Below are 19,033 nucleotides of genomic sequence, written 5' to 3'. Positions count from 1 at the left end.
AAAAGATATTTATATCAACAGATCATTTCTTCCTCACAATTTGTCTTGATTTTTTTTTTTTTTTCATATATGATATCTCTATTGGGATTAAGTGCCTGACTTGTCATTACCGAAAATTTAGTACACTAGAAGATATTTTTTACTTTGGATCTGGGTCTGGGGGCACGTCTTAAAATGCCATTGTACGTTATTGTACTCCTGTAACTTCAGATACCGTGGTCCTTTTTAAGGGGAAATTCATGCCAGCCTTCCATTCTCTCCTCTCTTGTTTGTGTTGCAATGGAACACGAAGTCTCGGACACGATTACCATTTTTAACAGAAGAGTCAAAGTAACATAGATGCTGTTAACTTTGCCTGCAAATATTTAGATTAGAACTGAACTTGCAAATATTGAAAATTCCTCGTTGCATAAGATATCTCAGGAGTCATTCTCGTTAACTCTAAATGTAACTTTTGGAGCACAGTCACTATGGCCATGCCTATGTAGTTAGCCTCTTGCAAGAAATTTGTGCTAAAGGCAATTTTTTAGTTACATTCTCAAGTTTTCTGAGTTTTAAAATTTTGAAAATCGGTCCAATGATTTTTAATTGCTTCATTTACTTCTTAGTGTTTGAGATAGTGATAGAACTGGGCTATCCCATGATACGGGAATTATTTCTACTTCCTCCATCCCAAAATAATCTCCATAGTTTGACTTGCGTAGTCTCCAAGGCACCACTTTGACTCGATTGTTCTTCATACCTATAAATAATTTTTCATTCAAAAAATACTTGTGAAATATTTTTGTATGATGAATGTAAATATTTTAACATCAAGTTATAATTTTTATTATTTTAACACTTATTAATGGTCAAACTTTTTTGACTTTGCCCTCAAAAGTCAAACTAGGACAATTATTTTGGGATGGAGGAAGTAGTTAATTTTCCTTCTAATTTCTATTGCCAAAATCAAACGATATAGCTTTGACATTTGGATACGGACATAGACATCTGATACCTTATTAGAGGTTAGAAACATGATTTTTTTGGGAAGTAGCCAAGTCAGAGCATTTGGTGTCTGGTTCTTAAATCTTAAGAGGAATGCAGTAAGCAACTGATGTCAACTTATTTATGTCATCGATGTTTAATCATGATTTTCAGTTCCTAATATAGTAATATCTCATTCTTCTTCATGAATAGTTGAATAAGCATGTGGATCCTTAATTCCTTATGCAAACATTTTACATGAATCATAGTATAACTGCATTTATGATTACTACTATTGAAGCAAGCAAGTTTTACAGACTAGTAGGTATGGGCTAGGGGTAAAAATGATGAGACATAATTTGGTTTCAATTTTTATGCGAGTGTAAAACGAGCCACGTGGGAAGCTTGATGACGTTGGGTTTCGAATGCAGGTCATGAGTATCTTCTTAATGAATTTACTAAGTAGCTCTCTGAATAAGTTCCATCTGCATTTAGTTGCAACCTTGAGAAGGATATATTAGCGTACTATGTGTGAGAGAACTATGACCTCTTTTAGAATTGTGATTCAGATAAAGTTTTAAGGGAATATGAAATGAGAATGTAAAGATCAGAATTAGATGGTTTCTTGCATGTTATTAATCCTCAAAGTTTCATAAAGGAAAGAATGTTATCTACATGTACACTGATGCTATTTGTTTATACAAACGAAAATCTAACAAGCTATGACTGCAAAAATGGCAGGATTTTAACATAGGGAATCCCGACTTATTCTATATTTTCAGTGAGAATTCAATCGACTTGTGATATTGATGAAAGCTTCTTCTTTACAGGGAATCGTCAGGCCGCCCATAGGATGACTGTAACCGAACTCTTCTTCTGCATGTCTCAGCAAGTCTTGGAACGACGGATGGCTCAAATAAGTAAGTGGAACCACATATCTCTTCATTTCATTCTCTCCTACATAAATTACAACATGCCCTTTGGGAGCGCCCTTTTGATTCTTGGCATGAGAATGACTTTTGAGAATTTGCTTCGTGTTAGAGACGATAGAAGGAAACCTTGTACGAATCATGGTGTTATAGTTGATTGGACAATTGTTGTAGGAATTTGTAAAGAAGTTATTAGCTATGAGATTTTTTGCTGGTTTGTTATGGAAGACTGGAAGTTCTGTTGTTGAAAGGATGAGTTTCTGTCCAATATATAGGAAACTGGTTCTCATTCTTAACCACTCAATTATGCTGAAGGTTAGGCAATTGGGTATTTTTGGATGGACCTACCTACTTAAAATTCACATGGGTTTGTTGAGCTCGTGTCACCCTTGTTAAATCACACTCTTACTGTCTCTTTCACTCTATATCTCTCTTTGATAACTTGTTATGTGATTTTGACTCCGTTTGAAGTAGATAATTAGGTCACTGCAGCCGGGTATGCCTTGAGTCGGGTTTGTTTGGGTCTCAAGTCATTTTAGTTATGTGTGCAATTAGGTTGATCTGCTCATCCCAGGTTCATGTATGTGATAGTGTGTTATAATTTAACTATTAAGGGTAAAGATAGCTTCAGAGCCAGCAAAATTCGGGTCGTATCGTGTCAGATCTGGTTATGGGTCATTTACAGTTTTTCTGCTCGGGTATGGGTCCGGTCGAGTTAGTTTCGCCAAGTTTCGTTTGATTTATCCAACATGGTTATGTGTTCAAGTGTCTGTCTTGTTTACTTTGGGGATAATTTTCATATTTTAGCTTAGAATGAAGTGTCCAAGTGTCATACTCATGTGTGGGCATTAGATGTCACATACAGATACACGAGATAATGTGTACACTAGTAGTACCGAAGTGCCAGAATAACATAGATAGCATGTCGTTTGGTTGCTCCACCAATTGTCCTGAAAATCATCATCCAAATGGGACCATTAAGGACTGAAGCTGTGAAGGACTGTTTCTTGGCTGAAGCCTATGGTTGGTGCATATTGCTTTAACATTAGAAATTGTGTGGTTTACAAACATCATACTCTTAACAATTAGGCAGATTTGTTGCAGTAAGAAACATGTTGATGATCTAACAAGGGCCAGTCTTTAAATGATTGATACCTAAAAGATATTTATATCAACATCATTTCTTCCTCACAATTTGTCTTGATTTTTTTTTTTCATATATGATCTCTCTATTGGGATTAAGTGCCTGACTTGTCATTACCGAAAATTTAGGACACTAGAAGATATTTTTTTTTTACTTTGGATATGGGTCTGTGGGCAAGTCCTGAAATGCCATTGTACGTCATTGTACTCCTCTAATTTCAGATACCATGATCCTTTTTAAGGGGAAATTCATGCCAGCTTTCCATTCTCTCCTCTCTTGTTTGTGTTGCAATGTAACACGAAGGGCCGGACACGATTACCATTTTTAACAGAAGAGTCAAAGTAACATAGATGCTGTTAACTTTGCCTGCAAATATTTAGATTAGAACTGAACTTGCAAATATTGAAAATTCCTCGTTGCATAAGATATCTCAGGAGTCATTCTCGTTAACTCTAAATGTAACTTTTGGAGCACAGTCACTATGGCCATGCCTATGTAGTTAGCCTCTTGCAAGATATTTGTGCTAAAGGCAATTTTTTAGTTACATTCTGAAGTTTTCTGAGTTTTAAAATTGGGTTTTTTGTGAGAAACTACCTTTTATTTAGGGTCATTTGTGAACAACTACCTTTCATTTTATTTTTGGCATTCAACTACCTTTCATTTCTTCATTTTGCAAAAGACTACCAAAAATCCACTTCCGGCAAAAAAAAATCAACTTTCCGGCGTTGACTTAACATTTCATGTTCAATCTAACTCTTTACTTCATAACCCTAATAATCGATGATAAAGATTGATTAAACCCAACATTAATCACCTCAATTTGTTTCTCTCTTACCCGAATCAAAGTCCTAATCACCGAAACAAAATCATCATTGATATTAATCTTAACATGGTAAATAATTTTTCAACAATAATCATCTATTATGGCCTTGTTGGCAAAATTAACTCCGAATGTTAACTATTCGAAAATAATCATGGATTCACTCTTAGGATTACTTGTGTGCTACTATCTCATTAGTTTTCTTAAAACACCATCTTACCATAAAGAGAGAAAGAAGGTACTTTAATATGACTTAGATGGATATTAGGTTGATGAATCATGAGTAGTCTATAAGGTTGTTGAAATGTAAGGGTGAAGGTGACAATGGTAGTAAAGGTGAAGACGGAGATGGAGATTGAGATGGTTGATGCGTTGGTATTGCTTTGAACAAACTTTGATAAGGTGTTGGGCATGGATAGGAGCTTTTTCAGATTTTGTTGGGTGAAGAAAAGGAGAAATATGGGTTATATGTATGAAAAAGGGAGAAAAGAGCAAGTCAACGCCGGAAAATTGACTTTTTTTTGCCTGAAGTAAATTTTTGGTAGTCTTTCGCAAAATGAAGAAATAAAAAGTAGTTGAAAGCCAAAAATAAAATGAAAGGTAGTTGTTCACAAATGACCCTAAATAAAAGGTAGCTTCTGACAAAAAACCCTTTAAAATTTTTAAAATAGGTCCAATGATTTTTAATTGCTTCATTTCCTTCTTACTGTTTAAGATAGTGATAGAACTGGTCTATCCCATGATACGGGCATTATTTCTACTTCCTCCATCCCAAAATAATCTCCATAGTTTGACTTGCGTAGTCTCCAAGGCACCACTTTGACTCGATTTTTCTCCATACCTATAAATAAATTTTCATTCAAAAAATACTTTTGTGAAATATTTTTGTATGATGAATGTAAATATTTTAACATCAAGTTATAATTTTTATAATTTTAACACTTATTAATGGTCAAACTTTTTGGACTTTGCCCTCAAAAGTCAAACTAGGAAGATTATTTTGGGATTTAGGAAGTAGTAAATTTTCCTTCTAATTTCTATAGCCAAAATCAAACGTATAGCTTTGACATTTGGATACGGACATAGACACCTGATACCTCATTAGAGGCTAGAAACATGATTTTTTTGGGAAGTAGCCAAGTCAGAGCATTTGCTGTCTGGTTCTTAAATCTTAAGAGGAATGCAGTAAGCAACTGATGTCAACTTAATTATGTCATGATGTTTAATCGTGATTTTCAGTTCCTAATATATCATTCTTTTTCATGAATAGTTGCATAAGCATGTGGATCCTTAATTCCTTATGCAAACATTTTACATGAATCATAGTATAACTGCATTTATGATTACTACTATTGAACCAAACAAGTTTTACAGACTACTAGGTATGGGCTAGGGGTAAAAATGATGAGACATAATTTGGTTTCAATTTTTATGCGAGTGTAAAACGAGCCATGTGGGAAGCTTGATGACGTTGGGGTTCGAACGCAGGTCATGAGTATCTTCTTAATGAATTTACTAAGTAGCTCTCTGAATAAGTTCCATCTGCATTTAGTTCCAACCTTGAGAAGGATATACTAGCGTACAATGTGTGAGAGAACTATGACCCCTTTTAGAATTGTGATTCAGATAAGTTTAAGGGAATATGAAATGAGAATGTAAAGATCAGAATTAGATGGTTTCTTGCATGTTATTAATCGTCAAAGTTTCATTAAGGAAAGAATGTTATCTACGTGTACACTGATCCTATTTGTTTATACAAACGAAGATCTAACAAGCTATGACTACCAAAATTGCAGGATTTTAACACATGGAATCCCGACTTATTCTATATTTTCAGTGAGAATTCAATCGATTTGTGATATTGATGAAAGCTTCTTCTTTACAGGGAATCGTCAGGCCGCCCATAGGATGATTGTAACCGAACTCTTCTTCTGCATGTCTCAGCAAGTCTTGGAACGACGGATGGCTCAAATAAGTAAGTGGAACCACATATCTCTTCATTTCATTCTCTCCTACATAAACTACAACATGCCCTTTGGGAACGCCCTTTTGATTCTTGGCATGGGAATGACTTTTGAGAATTTGCTTAGTGTTAGAGATGATAGAAGGAAACCTTGTACGAATCATGGTGTTCTACTTGATAGGAAAATTTTTGTTAGAGTTTGTAAAGAAGTTATTAGCTTTGAGAGGTTTTTTTGCTGGTTTGATATGGAAGTTCTGTTGCTGAAAGAATGAGTTTCTGTCCAATATATAGGAAACTGGATTCTCATTCTTAACCACTCAATTATGCTGAAGGTTAGGCAATTGGGTATTTTTGGATGGACATACCTATTTAAAATTCTTGCCTGAATCCTATGATTGGTGCATATTGCTCTTAACAAATAGGCAGATTTGTTGCAGTAAGAAACATGTTGATCTAACAAGGGCCAGTCTTTACATGACTGATACCTAAAAGATATTTATATCAACAGATCATTTCTTCCTCACAATTTGTCTTGATTTTTTTTTTTTTGTCATATATGATCTCTATTGGGATTAAGTGCCTGACTAGTCATTACCGAAAATTTAGGACACTAGAAGATATTTTTTACTTTGGATCTGGGTCTGGGCTCTGGGGGTAAGTCCTGAAATGCCATTGTACGTCATTGTACTCCTCTAATTTCAGATATGATGATCCATTTTAAGGGGAAATTCATGCCAGCCTTCCATTCTCTCCTCTCTTGTTTGTGTTGCAATGTAACATGAAGGGTCGGACACGATTACCATTTTTAACAGAAGAGTCAAATTAACATAGATGCTGTTAACTTTGCCTGCAAATATTTAGATTAGAACTTAACTTGCAAATATTAAAAAATTCCTCGTTGCATAAGATATCTCAGGAGTTATTCTCATTAACTCTAAATGTAACTTTTGGAGCACAGTCACTTGGCCATGCCCGTGTAGTTTGCCTCTTGCAAGAAATTTGTGCTAAAGGCAATTGTTTAGTTACATTCTGAAGTTAAAAGAGTGTTTAAATTTTGAAAACAGATCCAATGATTTTCAGTTGCTTCATTTTCTTCTTACTATTTGAGATAGTGATAGAAGTGGTTAGTGGTAATGTGGTACACATTCAAGGAGAGTTAAGTTTTTAGGTTAAGATGGAATAAAGCAGTGCAGAATGACTCAAAAAGCCATATGTGTTTCTTAATATAAAGTGAAGCATCAATGATTCGACGCAAGTTCCAGTGTAATTTTTTTTTTTTTTGGAAAATATCCTTTTTGTGTCGCTAACGCAAGGGTACGGTTGCGTACATCCGAACCCTCCTTACTCCGCAATTTGTGAGAGCCATTCAGGCACCTGGGCAATGTTGTCGTTGTGTTAGCATATGGGTAAGGTTGTATACATCCCACCCACCGACCTTGCAGTTTGTGGGAGTTCTTGAGGCGCTGGGGTAATATTATTGTTCCACCGAAGGGAATGAGAGATGTATTCTATGACTTAATCTGTGTGAGTTTTTTGTTCATCAATTATCAAAGTTGAATTGAAGAAGCTCCATTGTCAAAACCCTCCAAGTCTCTAACAATATGATATGCACATATATCTTAAATGTTGCAGATGTCAGCTAGCTCATCTACTCAACTACTAGAGTCACGTGGGGTGATACTCAGGATCACGTTCAAATCCGGTTATCATCAAATTTGCCCTTATGATTCCCTTTACAACTAAAAAAAGATGTCTTTGATGTTCTATGCAATCAGCTACTCCTTTTATTTTCTTTTATTTCCTTACAAGGAGCCTAAGCTAAATAGCTAATACCTTCCATGGGGGATCCAACCTGGAATTTATAACAAATCAGCATACTATTGTCTTCAAACTTTGATGGCAACTTTTATTTGATTGAGATCATGTTCTTTGTGTCAGTAAATCATGGATAAATTAGGCTCTAGTCTATTCCATGATATTGGCATCATTTCTACTTCCTCCACTCCGAAATAATCTTCCTAATTTGACTTGCATTGTTTCTAAGGCACCACTTCGACTCGATTTTTCTCCATTTCTATAAATAATTTTTCATTCAAAAAATACTTTTGTGAAATATTTTTGTATGATGAATGTAAATATTTTATCATCAAATTATAGGTTTTATTATTCTTACACTTATTAATGGTCAAACTTTTTGGACTTTGACCTCAAAAGTCAAACTAGGAAGATTATTTTGGGATGGAGGAAGCAGTAAATTTTCCTTCTAATTTCTGTTGCCAAAATCATACGATATAGCTTTGAGATTTGGATACGGACATAGACACCTGATACCTCATTAGAGGCTAGAAACATGATTTTTTTGGGAAGTAGCCAAATCAGAGCATTTGCTGTCTGGTTCTTAAATCTTAAGAGGAATGCAGTAAGCAACTGATGCTAGCATTTGATCTCTGAATAGGTTCCATCTGCATTTAGTTGCAACCTTGAGAAGGATATACTAGCGTACTATGTGTGAGAGAACTATGACCTCTTTTAGAATTGTGATTCAGATAAGTTTAAGCGAATATGAAATGAGAATGTAAAGATCAGAATTAGATAGTTTCTTGCGTGTTATTAATCCTCAAAAGTTTCATTAAGGAAAGAATGTTATCTACATGTACACTGATGCTAATATTTTATACAAACTAAGATCTAACAAGCTATGACTGCCAAAATTGCAGGATTTTAACACGGGGAATCCCTGACTTATTCTATATATTTTCAGTGAGAAGTCAATCGACTTGTGATATTGATGAAAACTTCTTCTTTACAGGGAATCGTCAGGCCGCCCATAGGATGATTGTAACCGAACTCTTCTTCTGCATGTCTCAGCAAGTCTTGGAACGACGGATGGCTCAAATAAGTAAGTGGAACCACATATCTCTTCATTTCATTTTCTCCTACATAAACTACAACATGCCCTTTGGGAACACCCTTTTGATTCTTGACATGAGAATGACTTTTGAGAATTTGCTTAGTGTTAGAGATGATAGAGGGAAACCTTGTACGAATCATGGTGTTATACTTGATTGGAAAAATGTTGTTGGAAAGAAGTTATTAGCTATGTGAGTTTTTTGCTGGTTTGATATGGAAGTTTTGTTGTTGAAAGGATGAGTTTCTGTCCAATATATAGGAAACTGAATTCTCAGTCTTAACCACTCAATTATGCTGAAGGTTAGGCAATCGGGTATTCTTGGATGGACCTACCTATTTAAAATTCACATGGGTTTGTTGACCTTATGTCACCCTTGTTAGATCACCCTCATTATGTCTCTCTCACTCTATCTCTCTCTTTGATACCATGTTATGCCATTTTGACTCCATTAGAGGTAGATAAATAGGTCAGGGCTGTCGAGTATGATTTGAGTCGGATTAGTTATCAAGTCATTTTAGATAAGTGTGCAATTAGGTTAATCGGCTCATCTGGGGTTAGTGTATGTGTTGGCTTATTATTATTGAATTATTAAGGGTAAAGATCAATTCTGAGCCAGCAAAATTCAGGTCGTATCGTGTCGGATTGGGTTATGGGTCATATACGGTTTTCCTGCCCGGGTATGGGTCCGGTCGAGTTAGTTTCGCGGTTTCGTCTAGTTTCATTTGATTTATCGAACAGGGTTATGTGTTCAAGCTTTCGACTCGTTTACTTTGGGGATATTTTTCATATTTTTGGCTTCGAATGAAGTCTCCAAGTGTCATACTCATGTGTGGGCATTAGACGTCACATATAGATACACGACGTAATGTGTACATGAGTAGTACCGAAGAGCCGGATTAACATAGATAGCATGTGGTTTGGTTGCTCCACCAATTGTCCTTAAAATCATCATCCAAATGGGACCCCTAAGGATTGAAGCTGTGAAGGACTGTTTCTTGGCTGAAGCCATGATTGGTGCATATTGCTTCAACATTTGAAATTGTGTGCTTTACATTCACGTGAAGTTGTTTTCAGCCTTATATCCGGCTTATTATTGATGACCCACTTTGCAAACGATTAGGCTGATTTGTTTGCAGTAAGAAACAGGTTGATCTAACCGTGGCCAGTCTTTACATGATTGATACCTATTAGACATTTATATCAACAGGTCATTTCTTCCTAACAATTTGTCTTGGTTATTTTCTTATATGATACCCCTAGTGGGGTTAAGTGCCTGGCTTGTCATTGCCGAAAATTTAGGACACCAGATTTTTTTTTTGAATATAGGTCGGGGGCAGGTCGTAAAATGCCATTGTACGTCATTGTACTCCTCTAATTTCAGATACCACGATCCTTTTATAAGGGGAAAGTCATGCCAGCCTTCCGTTCTGTCCTCTCCTGTTTGTGTTGCAATGTCACATGAAGGGTCGGACATGATTACCATTTTTAACAGAGGAGTCAGAGTAACGTAGATTATATGCTGTTAGCTTTGCCTGCAAATATATAGATTAGAACTTAACTTGCAAAATTCTTTATTGAAAATTTCTCGTTGCAGGAGGTATCTGAGGAGTCTTTCTCTCGTTAACTCTAAATGTAACTTTTGGAGCACATTCACTTTGGCCATGCCCATGTAATATCCTTTTGTAAGAAATTTGTGCTAAAGCCAATTGTTTAGTTACATTCTGGAGTCTTGTGAGTTTTAAAATTTTGAAAACAGAAATGATTTGCAATTGCTTCATTTTCTTATTACTGTTTGAGATGGTGATACAAGTGGTTAGTGGTAATGTGGTACACATTTAAGGAGAGTTAGTTTTTTAGGTTACGATGGGAATAAAGCAGAATGACTCAAAAAACCATTTGTGTTTCTAAATATAAATGTGAAGCAACAATGAGTCGATGCAAGTTCCAATGTAATCCTATTTGTGTTAGCACATGGGCGAGGCTGCAAGTTCCTTTCTAGGCTGCACATATACTTTTGATGTTGCAGATGTCAGCTAGCTCAGAGTCATGTGCGGTGATACTCATGACAAGGTTCAAATCCGGTTAGCATCAATTCATCAAATTTGCCTCTACGGCTCCCTTTTTACCCGGAAAAAAAAGATATCTATGATGTTCCATGCAATCAAGTACTCCTTTTATTTCATTTTTATTTTCTTACAAGGAGCCTAAGCTGATACCTTACATGGGGGATCCAACCTGGAATTGATAACAAATCACCATTACTATTATCTTCAAACTTTGATGGAAACTTTTATTTGATTGAATCATGTTCTTTGTGTCAGTAAATCATGGAAAAATTAGGCTATAGTATATCCCATGATATGGGCATTATTTCTAGTAAAGTTTCCTCCTAATTTCTGTGGCCAAAATTATACAAGTAGAATACTATATTGATTTTTCCTTCCTGTCACATTATGCTATGATACTTGATTGAAGTGAGGGTGGTTGATTCTCTAGTCTGTTAAGTGTCAATAATTTCTCATCTAATTATTCAAATATGATTAGTTACTGCAAATCTTCCATGTTGACGAATGGAATCCAACTTCTGTTGTCAATGATTAGCTACTACCATCTTCCTATACTTTTTTAAAGGATGCTTTACATGCTGGTAATCTACGCTTACCAGTTATGCTTGTGCATTGCTTCATACCAGAGTAACTACTACATTACCCCAGGGGAGTTTCTACAGCGCTATTGTAATACAGAGCCTGTGACGGATAGATGTCTTTTTGTATATATATAGGTGTCATTCTCTAATTCTCATGGTTTCTGTTTGTAGACTGGGGTCTCCTCTATGATATCTTTTTGTGCACGGATGTCACCCCCTTGGCATCCCATGATGGTAATATTATAGCTTACTGATAAAACAAAAATTTGTAGAAATTTGAAGGTAAACCGTAATATCCAAACTCCTGGAAGCTTAACCTTTAGGTGTTCTTTGGATTGAAAGTATCTAATGTTGTTAGGACTTATCACTCTTATGATGTATTGTAGCTAGCATTAGATTTACGCTGATAAGGACTACCAAAAGTTCTGCCATTTTTCATCTTCTTTGACAAGAGGAAACGAAAATGAGGCTATTGAAAAGACTTTTCGACTGGAGTATTGGTAATCAAGATAAAGACAGCCATCACACTCGATAAGAACTACTCTCTATTCATTTGGATTTACTATTTTTTTTTTTTTTTTGAATTTTCCTCTTTCGGAATGAATTAAGTAAATAACGGTGAACTCTAGCTATTAGATAATTAAACTTTGCACTGTCCTTCACATGTAATGCATCGTTTAATTTGAATTTATTTTAGTACTGGTCTTTTGTACATCGATTCCCCCTTACCTTGCAATTTGGAGCCATTGAGGCAATGAGGTAATGATGTTGTTGTTGTTGTTGTTGCTGTCGCTGTTGCTGTACTGATGCTTTTGATGTATTACGGAAAAAAGCTCTTCAATTCTGAGTTGCTACTTTGATAAGATGTTTGAAATACAAATTAAAAAGATAATATTAGAACATTATCTTTTTGCTGTACTTCTTCTGGTCACAATCAAGTATTTAATCAAGAAATAAAGTATGCCTTTTCATGACAGTGCATTGTGAGAGAGATCTACGATGGGATGATGGCCAAATACGACTTCCGAGTTCTCGGAAAAGCGACTCTCGGAATACAAGGCACTCAAATCTCAAGTAAGCCGTCAGAATTACGTATGTCAGTCTTATTTCCTCTGTTCCATACAAAATGCTGTCACTTTCGGAAATACATATACTGATTTAACATTCACATGGGGTTGCTTGGTTGAGTGCTTTAAAGTGTTTGTGCAAGTCTGTATTGTACTCGTTTTGATTCATACTTGTGTACTTGCTTGTGGTCTCTGAAGGTGCTTACTCTAACAAACCGACACTTGGATAACCATGATCTAAGGTGGGAAAGGGATAGGAAACAAATCCAGATAGACTGGAGACGAGAAAAAAGTAGGCAATGTATTGTGACCCATCATTGTATCATCTTCGTTTGTCATTCATTTGATAACTAGGTTTTCTTATTGCCTTTTGCTTCTAATCTTTTTCCTCCACATACAAGTAATCGAGTATACGAGTATTAGAAGCTAATTCAGCTACATTGCGTGGTAAGATGTGGTACACATGACTTGGGTTTAAAACCCGTCAACATCAAGAGTGCCCTTGTGGGCTTGAGGTGCCCTTTACACCCAAAAATATATACTCCCTATAAGTTTTAGGAAAGAGAAATGAAATGGGATGTATTGTTTTTTTTTTTTTGGACAATGTACTACTCTGTATGATTTAAAGCAACTACTGGTCTGTGATTTGAGTGACTTGGTAGTGATATTGTGGATAATACTATTAAAGCACGATCATGTTATGCCCTAGAGTCCTAGTCTCCGAGGGGAAAGGATATGTTGTAGACGAACATGCTTTGACATGCTGGAAGTTTTTCAAGTTTTAGTCCTTTTCTTGTTTCAGTTGCTGTATCTTTCATAATTTGACCTAAGGGAAAAGATTTGATTTTGGGTAGGAACGCAGCTTTTTGCGAACATGTGAAGTTCATCAAATGCTCCTAAAGCACAGACAGATAAACATAAGGCCGAAGGCAAACAATAAGATTGGCAGGAAAAAAAAAAGTCAGGCTTGAGTTTGAGAGCTTAGAAGGCAAGTACAAGCATTAATTCAAGATTTTAAATATTGCGATTAAATTAGTCGCAATTATTCTTACTCAAAGTCGAGAAGCGGATGCTGTCCCTATTATAGGTCGCCATCACTTATCTCCTTCCCCTAAAACAAGGGGTAGGAGTGTAGGACTAAGGGAACCAGCCTGAATGTGCTAAATGATGCACTGTACAAATGTAGCATTCTATAACATGATGGTTTACTTTCACACCAGAAACCAATTTTTCATTCCTAAGAATGATATGTTGGTGGAGAAACCTGAAAGGATACCATTTACAACCTTAAGTAGAAAGTACAAGGTCAATCAAATAAACAGTAAAAGAATCCCTAGGAGCCATTTAACCGGGAAATGAGATTGGTGAAGTAATATTCGGTACAAGGAACTGTTAATCTTCCCATCCCATGATCATAACCAAACTCCTCTTCGGCATCCTTGAGGAGTCTTTGGAACAGAGGATGCTTCAAATATGATACAGGAACCACAAAACGCTTCTCGCCCTCTTCCCCGAGATAGATAGCAAAATGCCCTTTAGGGACTGGTTCTTGGTATGAATACTGTTGCTTTTGGTGGCAGATTGAGCCCTTTTTTATGACTTTCTTAGCACATTTGACAACTCTTTCTGAATGATTACCCATGTCCTTTTAAAACCAAGGGAGGTTTAGGAGCAAGGCAAAAAGCATAGAGGTTTTAGATGTATACTCTTTTGGGATGCACCTGGCCTCTATGAATGTGTTTATATATATATACAAATAAGGGAGGTAATCTTGCACAAAAAAAAAAAAAGAAAAGAAAAGAAAAAACCCTTCCTGTATTCCAATTTATTACCCCCTTTGTCTTGGGCATTACCGAATGACTGTTATATGCTCACAATATATAATTATTACAACTTTAAAAAAGATAATATAAAAAAAGTTAAATCAGATATTGTACGTTTATGTATATTTGCAGAGATTAATGGTCAAAGTTGTCCATTGAAATAAAAATAGGATATCAAAAATAGGAATATGGGAAATGTAGGCCTCATTCTTTTGCACTGAAAATCTCAAAACCGAACTGAACATAATTGAAGAGTGAAAATGAACCGGAGTGAAGTGGACTGAAGGCTGAATTGAAATGAAATTAAGTACAAAAGAATAGGGCCATAGTAGAATTTTTTTTTTTTTTTTTTGAGGTTGGCCGTAGTAGAACTTATTTTACAAATGTTCTACAGTTTACACTGTTACTCTACTGGATAATTTTGCATGGACAAATATCAAAGACATGCAATATCTCATGACATCCATTACATTACATTATTGGCAGGTTTTATGAGACCTGGTTGCAGCACATGGAAATAACGACATTTTTCCAACTAGAATATCATATCAACGAGGCCAAGTTGCAAAGGTATGTGGATAAAAATAGAAAGTAGCCCATTGTTTCACTCACACTTATGAGGCAACCATGTTTGCTGGGCATGTTGTGTTCTATTATATGATACATAATTTCTTATTTACGACGAAGGTACCCGTTTTATAGTTACAACAGGTCAATACTAGCCATTTAGATAGAATGAGACAAAAGCTTACAACCTAGGTAATAGTAAAAGTTTGTCCTATCTATCTAAATGGGTTCGTATTTAACCCGTCTTAATTATAAAACGGATATCTCCATCTTAAAGGATACTAACTGTATATGATAAGCTAGCCACTAGTAATTCCACTTCTTTTTTTTCTTTTTCCCTTTGGAATAAAAAGAAAATAGTCTTTTCAGATTAATTGCAGTAACCATATCTACAGTTAACTAGTTGGTTGCATGTTGTGTACAACTAGGACTTCAAAAGTTCCAGGAGGGAAAACTTGTACAAGGGAGCTGCATAACTGTATTGTTGCAGACTCTTATATACAGGTCATAAATAACCTGTGGTTATTTGCATTGCATATCATTATGCATGCAAATTGAAGCATGGCATTTTGCATCGATAATGAGTGTAATCATTCCCTCCGCCTTTCTATGTCTGTCTTGAAGATGCGTTTTCTTGTATAGTACATGCATGTGTAGTAATGCTTGAACTCGACCACAGGTCCGGAATATTAAAGATTCCGAGCAACATATTGCATGTGATGTGACCTCTCGTGGGCGAGTGTCACATTAATTACTACACTCTCGAAGCGAGTGATTCGGTTGTGCTAACTACAATAGAAAGTTGCTCCTTTTATCCCATTTATATTGTCCTCATTACAATTTACTGGTCAACAATGTTGACTTTGATCCAAGTTTTATCACAATATAAGTTACAATAGTCTTTAGAATGATTTAAGTGAAAACAATTACTCCCTCTGTCCCGGTCATTTGTTGTCCTTTTCCATATTAGGGTGTCTCAGTCATTTGTTGTCCTTTCTATTTTAAGAATGAATTTCATAAGTAATTTGATCATTCACACTCAATTTGTTCCACTTGTCATTTAGTAATTGGCTCATTCCTCTTTCTTTGGTCTTCGTGCCAAAAACAAAGGACAACAATTGACCGGGACGGAGGGAGTATTTTGATAAATCAAGCACGATGAGTTTTAAATTTGAATCTCTTTCTACATTTGGAAAATTTGATTGTCAAAGTTGATATCAGATGACCACCAAAGTCATATGGGGTGACGGAAATACAATTTTGTAGTTTTTGTGCCCCACTGGCCTTTTTAAATCTACATCTTGTGGTTTCAATAATAGACCACTGATTATTTTGTAAGGTTGATACTGTGTATGACAATCTAAGCACCATGAAATTTAGGCGTTCAGAAGTCGCAATGTTTGTTGTTTGTGCAAAAATATTGAGACTTTACTAGGTAGTAAAAGAGAAACTATACCCGTAGTGTTTAGGTAGCTCAGAAGTCACTCCGACAAAGGTAATGATTAGGTAATCTCAGATTGGGGTTGATCTTATTCTTGACACATTAGGATGTTACTTACACCTTTAAAGTGTACTTAGTAGCATTTATTCTGTAGGTTTATGGCTGAGCATGTTTCTAGTGATTACATTTACTTCCATCTTCTTGTGATGCATGACGAAAGTTACTAAGCTAAAGTAACTTTGGAAAGTTTTCATCTTAGACCTTCCTTAAGTTATTTGAGTACATAAGTTCAAAATAATCATACATACGGAGTACAACCGATGCTAACTACTTAGAAGGGGCGTCTATTCATCTAAACAACAACAACAACAACAACATCAACATCAGAGCCTTAATCCCAAAATGATTTGGGGTCGGCTGACATGAATCATCTTTTCATTCCATCTATGGGCGTCTATTCATCTAAACAATTGACACAAATAAAATGCTTATGGAAAAAGTGTGCAGGCATCTGCTCTTGTTCTGTTAACTGAACTGACAGGTTATATCCATGAATGCTTCTTCTTTGCAAGGAATTGTTAGACCACCCATGGGATGATTGAATCCGAACTCTTCTTCAGCGCGTTTAAGCAGCTCCTGGAATGCAGGTTGGTTCAGGTAAGAAAGTGGCACAACATATCTCTTTTTCTCACAATCTCCAACGTAAACTGTGAAATGCCCTTTCGGCACTCCTTGCTGGTTATTGGTATTACGTGATGGTGACTTAAGGAGTTGCTTTGCGTTAGTAATTATGGAATTTAACCTTGTTCCCGCCATATTGACTGGACTTAAGGAATTAAGGAGTTGCTTATGGAATTAAGGAGTTGCTTTGCGTTAGTAAGAGATGAAGAGAATGTGATTGTTTTATGAGGATTTGATGAATAAATGAAGCTTTGTAGTTGTAATGTACGGTCTTGAAACTTGATCTCAATATTTATACAGATATGCAGCCATTTGTTTATTTAGCTTGAAGGACCCACCCAAGTAAGGCTCACATGTCTTCAGTCAGCTTTATGATCACTTGATCAGTGTCTCTTACATTCAGTGGGCACGCCTGTTGTTTGGGCTCACAAGTACGAATGTCACGGCAGTACGGTGGTGGATATAGGCACATTAGTCCTTTGGATGGTGGTGCCTTGACAGTTCACAAATATGAGTTGGTTCAGCAGTTCCAGGTTAATCTTCTAGATGTTGCTGTGTTCAAAGAAGTTGTTTGATTCGACTAGTTAGATATAATTCTCCCCTGATTTTAAGTAGGAAGAACACGACCACAACATGGTTAATCTAAAAATTGCAGGTTTTAAAGTTTACGAGCGACAAGTTTAATCATTTTTCCACCTGGTTAATCTTGGCACTGGAATTAATTGAACACATTGAATGCTTTTTCTGCACGACTGCGGGTTCTATTTCAAGCTGATAAGAGCGATAGGTGCTGGACCGTCCTAATTTGCATTGGGAATCTCTGCTATCTTTAATGCAATGTTTTGGTGTTACTATCTGGTTATCCTAATTTGGATTGGGAATCTTTGCTTTTGGAGGATTACATGACTCTAACACCAAGAATGATAATATATTTAACTGTTTGGCTGCAGGGACTGTAGGAACTTGATTTCGATTAGAACGAACAGATTCTGTTTATAGCTCAAAGTAAATCACTACACCTCTGAAAGGTACTTGCTTATCTAGCTCATCTTTTTTGTCAACGTATATAGCCCTTTCTGGTATGGGATATGTTGCATCATGAGTGTAATTTTGCGCGTAGTTGGTGGTATATGAAAACATTACCTCAATGTTCAAAAGTAAGAAACTGTTTTCGGATGACCCAAAATAATTACGTTTGATCATGAGGGTCTACTCGCCCGTAGATTGTCAAATATGGCCTATTGCTATACTGCTATAAACATTCATAAGCTGTAAGAATATCAGTAAGATATGAAATTCCAAATTGAATTGCTATAACAACTGAAAATGAACCCAGTCACTTAAAATGAGTGATTCTGAGAATCTGAGTCTAAAACTCTAAATGTACAATCGATCTCGTGCTTAGCACTTGACAACCTAAAAATTCAACAGAAAAGAGAAGCCTTTTCATGTCAAAATTGCAGCTAATTTCCTAATGGCTCCTCTAACCCTTTTAATCTTACATCATCTCACTAGCACACGACTCGATTGTTGGCAAACATTGATGAATGTTTCCTCATTACAAGGGATAGTTAGACCACCCATGGGATGATCAAACCCGAATTCTTCTTCAGCCCGGTTAAGCAAGTCCCGGAATGCAGGGTAGCTTAAACAAGATAACGGCACCACATACCGTTTCTTTTCCTCATTGTAGGTCCCTACATATACCGCGACATGGCCCTTTGGAACCCCTCTTTGGGTTTTGCTATGGAGTTTTGAGTATTGTTTGGTGGGTGAAGTCATAGAAGGCAGCCTGAAAACCATTTTTTTTTTGATGTTATAGTTTATACTTGGATGAAGGTTCTTATGTTTTGTGAATTTAGTTGTTTTTGGTCATATTTATACTAGTTTTAGAGGATAGGGAAGTTGCCAACTTGGATTTTATTTTTCTTTTATTTTTTTCATGGTTTTTTTTTGGGTGTATGAAGAATAGAACATGGCCCACCCTATCAATATTCACATGGCTCTGATTTCTAGACAAAAACAACTAGTAATTTTGATTGCTTCACATGTGTGGCCTTGAATTACTAACTGT

The 19,033-nt window shown here is 36.0% G+C and overlaps 2 protein-coding genes across 11 annotated transcripts in view; one reads left to right on the top strand and one right to left on the bottom strand.

Annotated features, from left to right (window-relative positions):
* LOC141648448 (uncharacterized) overlaps positions 1–19,033 on the top strand; it is a 43,925-nt gene that overhangs the window by 22,136 nt on the left and 2,756 nt on the right. The window contains exons 6-14 of one of the 10 annotated variants that reach the window (XM_074457117.1): positions 1,797–1,886; positions 5,745–5,834; positions 8,632–8,721; positions 10,328–10,402; positions 10,702–10,814; positions 12,358–12,472; positions 14,757–14,840; positions 16,851–16,935; positions 17,910–17,987. In XM_074457117.1, the coding sequence (XP_074313218.1) occupies positions 1,797–1,886; positions 5,745–5,834; positions 8,632–8,721; positions 10,328–10,338 (281 nt within the window). In that variant the 3' untranslated portion in view covers positions 10,339–10,402; positions 10,702–10,814; positions 12,358–12,472; ... (1 more) ...; positions 16,851–16,935; positions 17,910–17,987. Of the gene's footprint in view, positions 1–1,796; positions 1,887–5,744; positions 5,835–8,631; positions 8,722–10,327; positions 10,815–12,357; positions 12,477–12,645; positions 12,996–13,301; positions 13,436–14,756; positions 14,841–16,850; positions 16,936–17,909; positions 17,988–19,033 lie in introns of those variants that run through there. The other 9 variants (XM_074457119.1, XM_074457118.1, XM_074457116.1 and 6 more) reach the window with 9 other exon arrangements.
* On the bottom strand, positions 16,513–17,252 carry LOC141648453 (auxin-responsive protein SAUR20-like). The gene has a single exon (XM_074457125.1). The coding sequence runs from the start codon at positions 17,092–17,094 to the stop codon at positions 16,804–16,806; it is 291 nt and encodes a 96-aa protein (XP_074313226.1). The 5' UTR covers positions 17,095–17,252; the 3' UTR covers positions 16,513–16,803.

This window comes from Silene latifolia, chromosome 3, assembly GCF_048544455.1.
Source record: "Silene latifolia isolate original U9 population chromosome 3, ASM4854445v1, whole genome shotgun sequence".
In the NCBI taxonomy this organism is placed as follows: domain Eukaryota; kingdom Viridiplantae; phylum Streptophyta; class Magnoliopsida; order Caryophyllales; family Caryophyllaceae; genus Silene; species Silene latifolia.
The sequence above is the reverse complement of the archived record's forward strand: the minus strand, read 5'-3'. Positions and strand labels throughout refer to the sequence as shown.

Excerpts from the sequence above, each read along its gene's own strand:
- LOC141648453 (XM_074457125.1), bottom strand. The coding sequence starts at position 17,094 with ATGGCGGGAACAAGGTTAAATTCCATAATTACTAACGCAAAGCAACTC.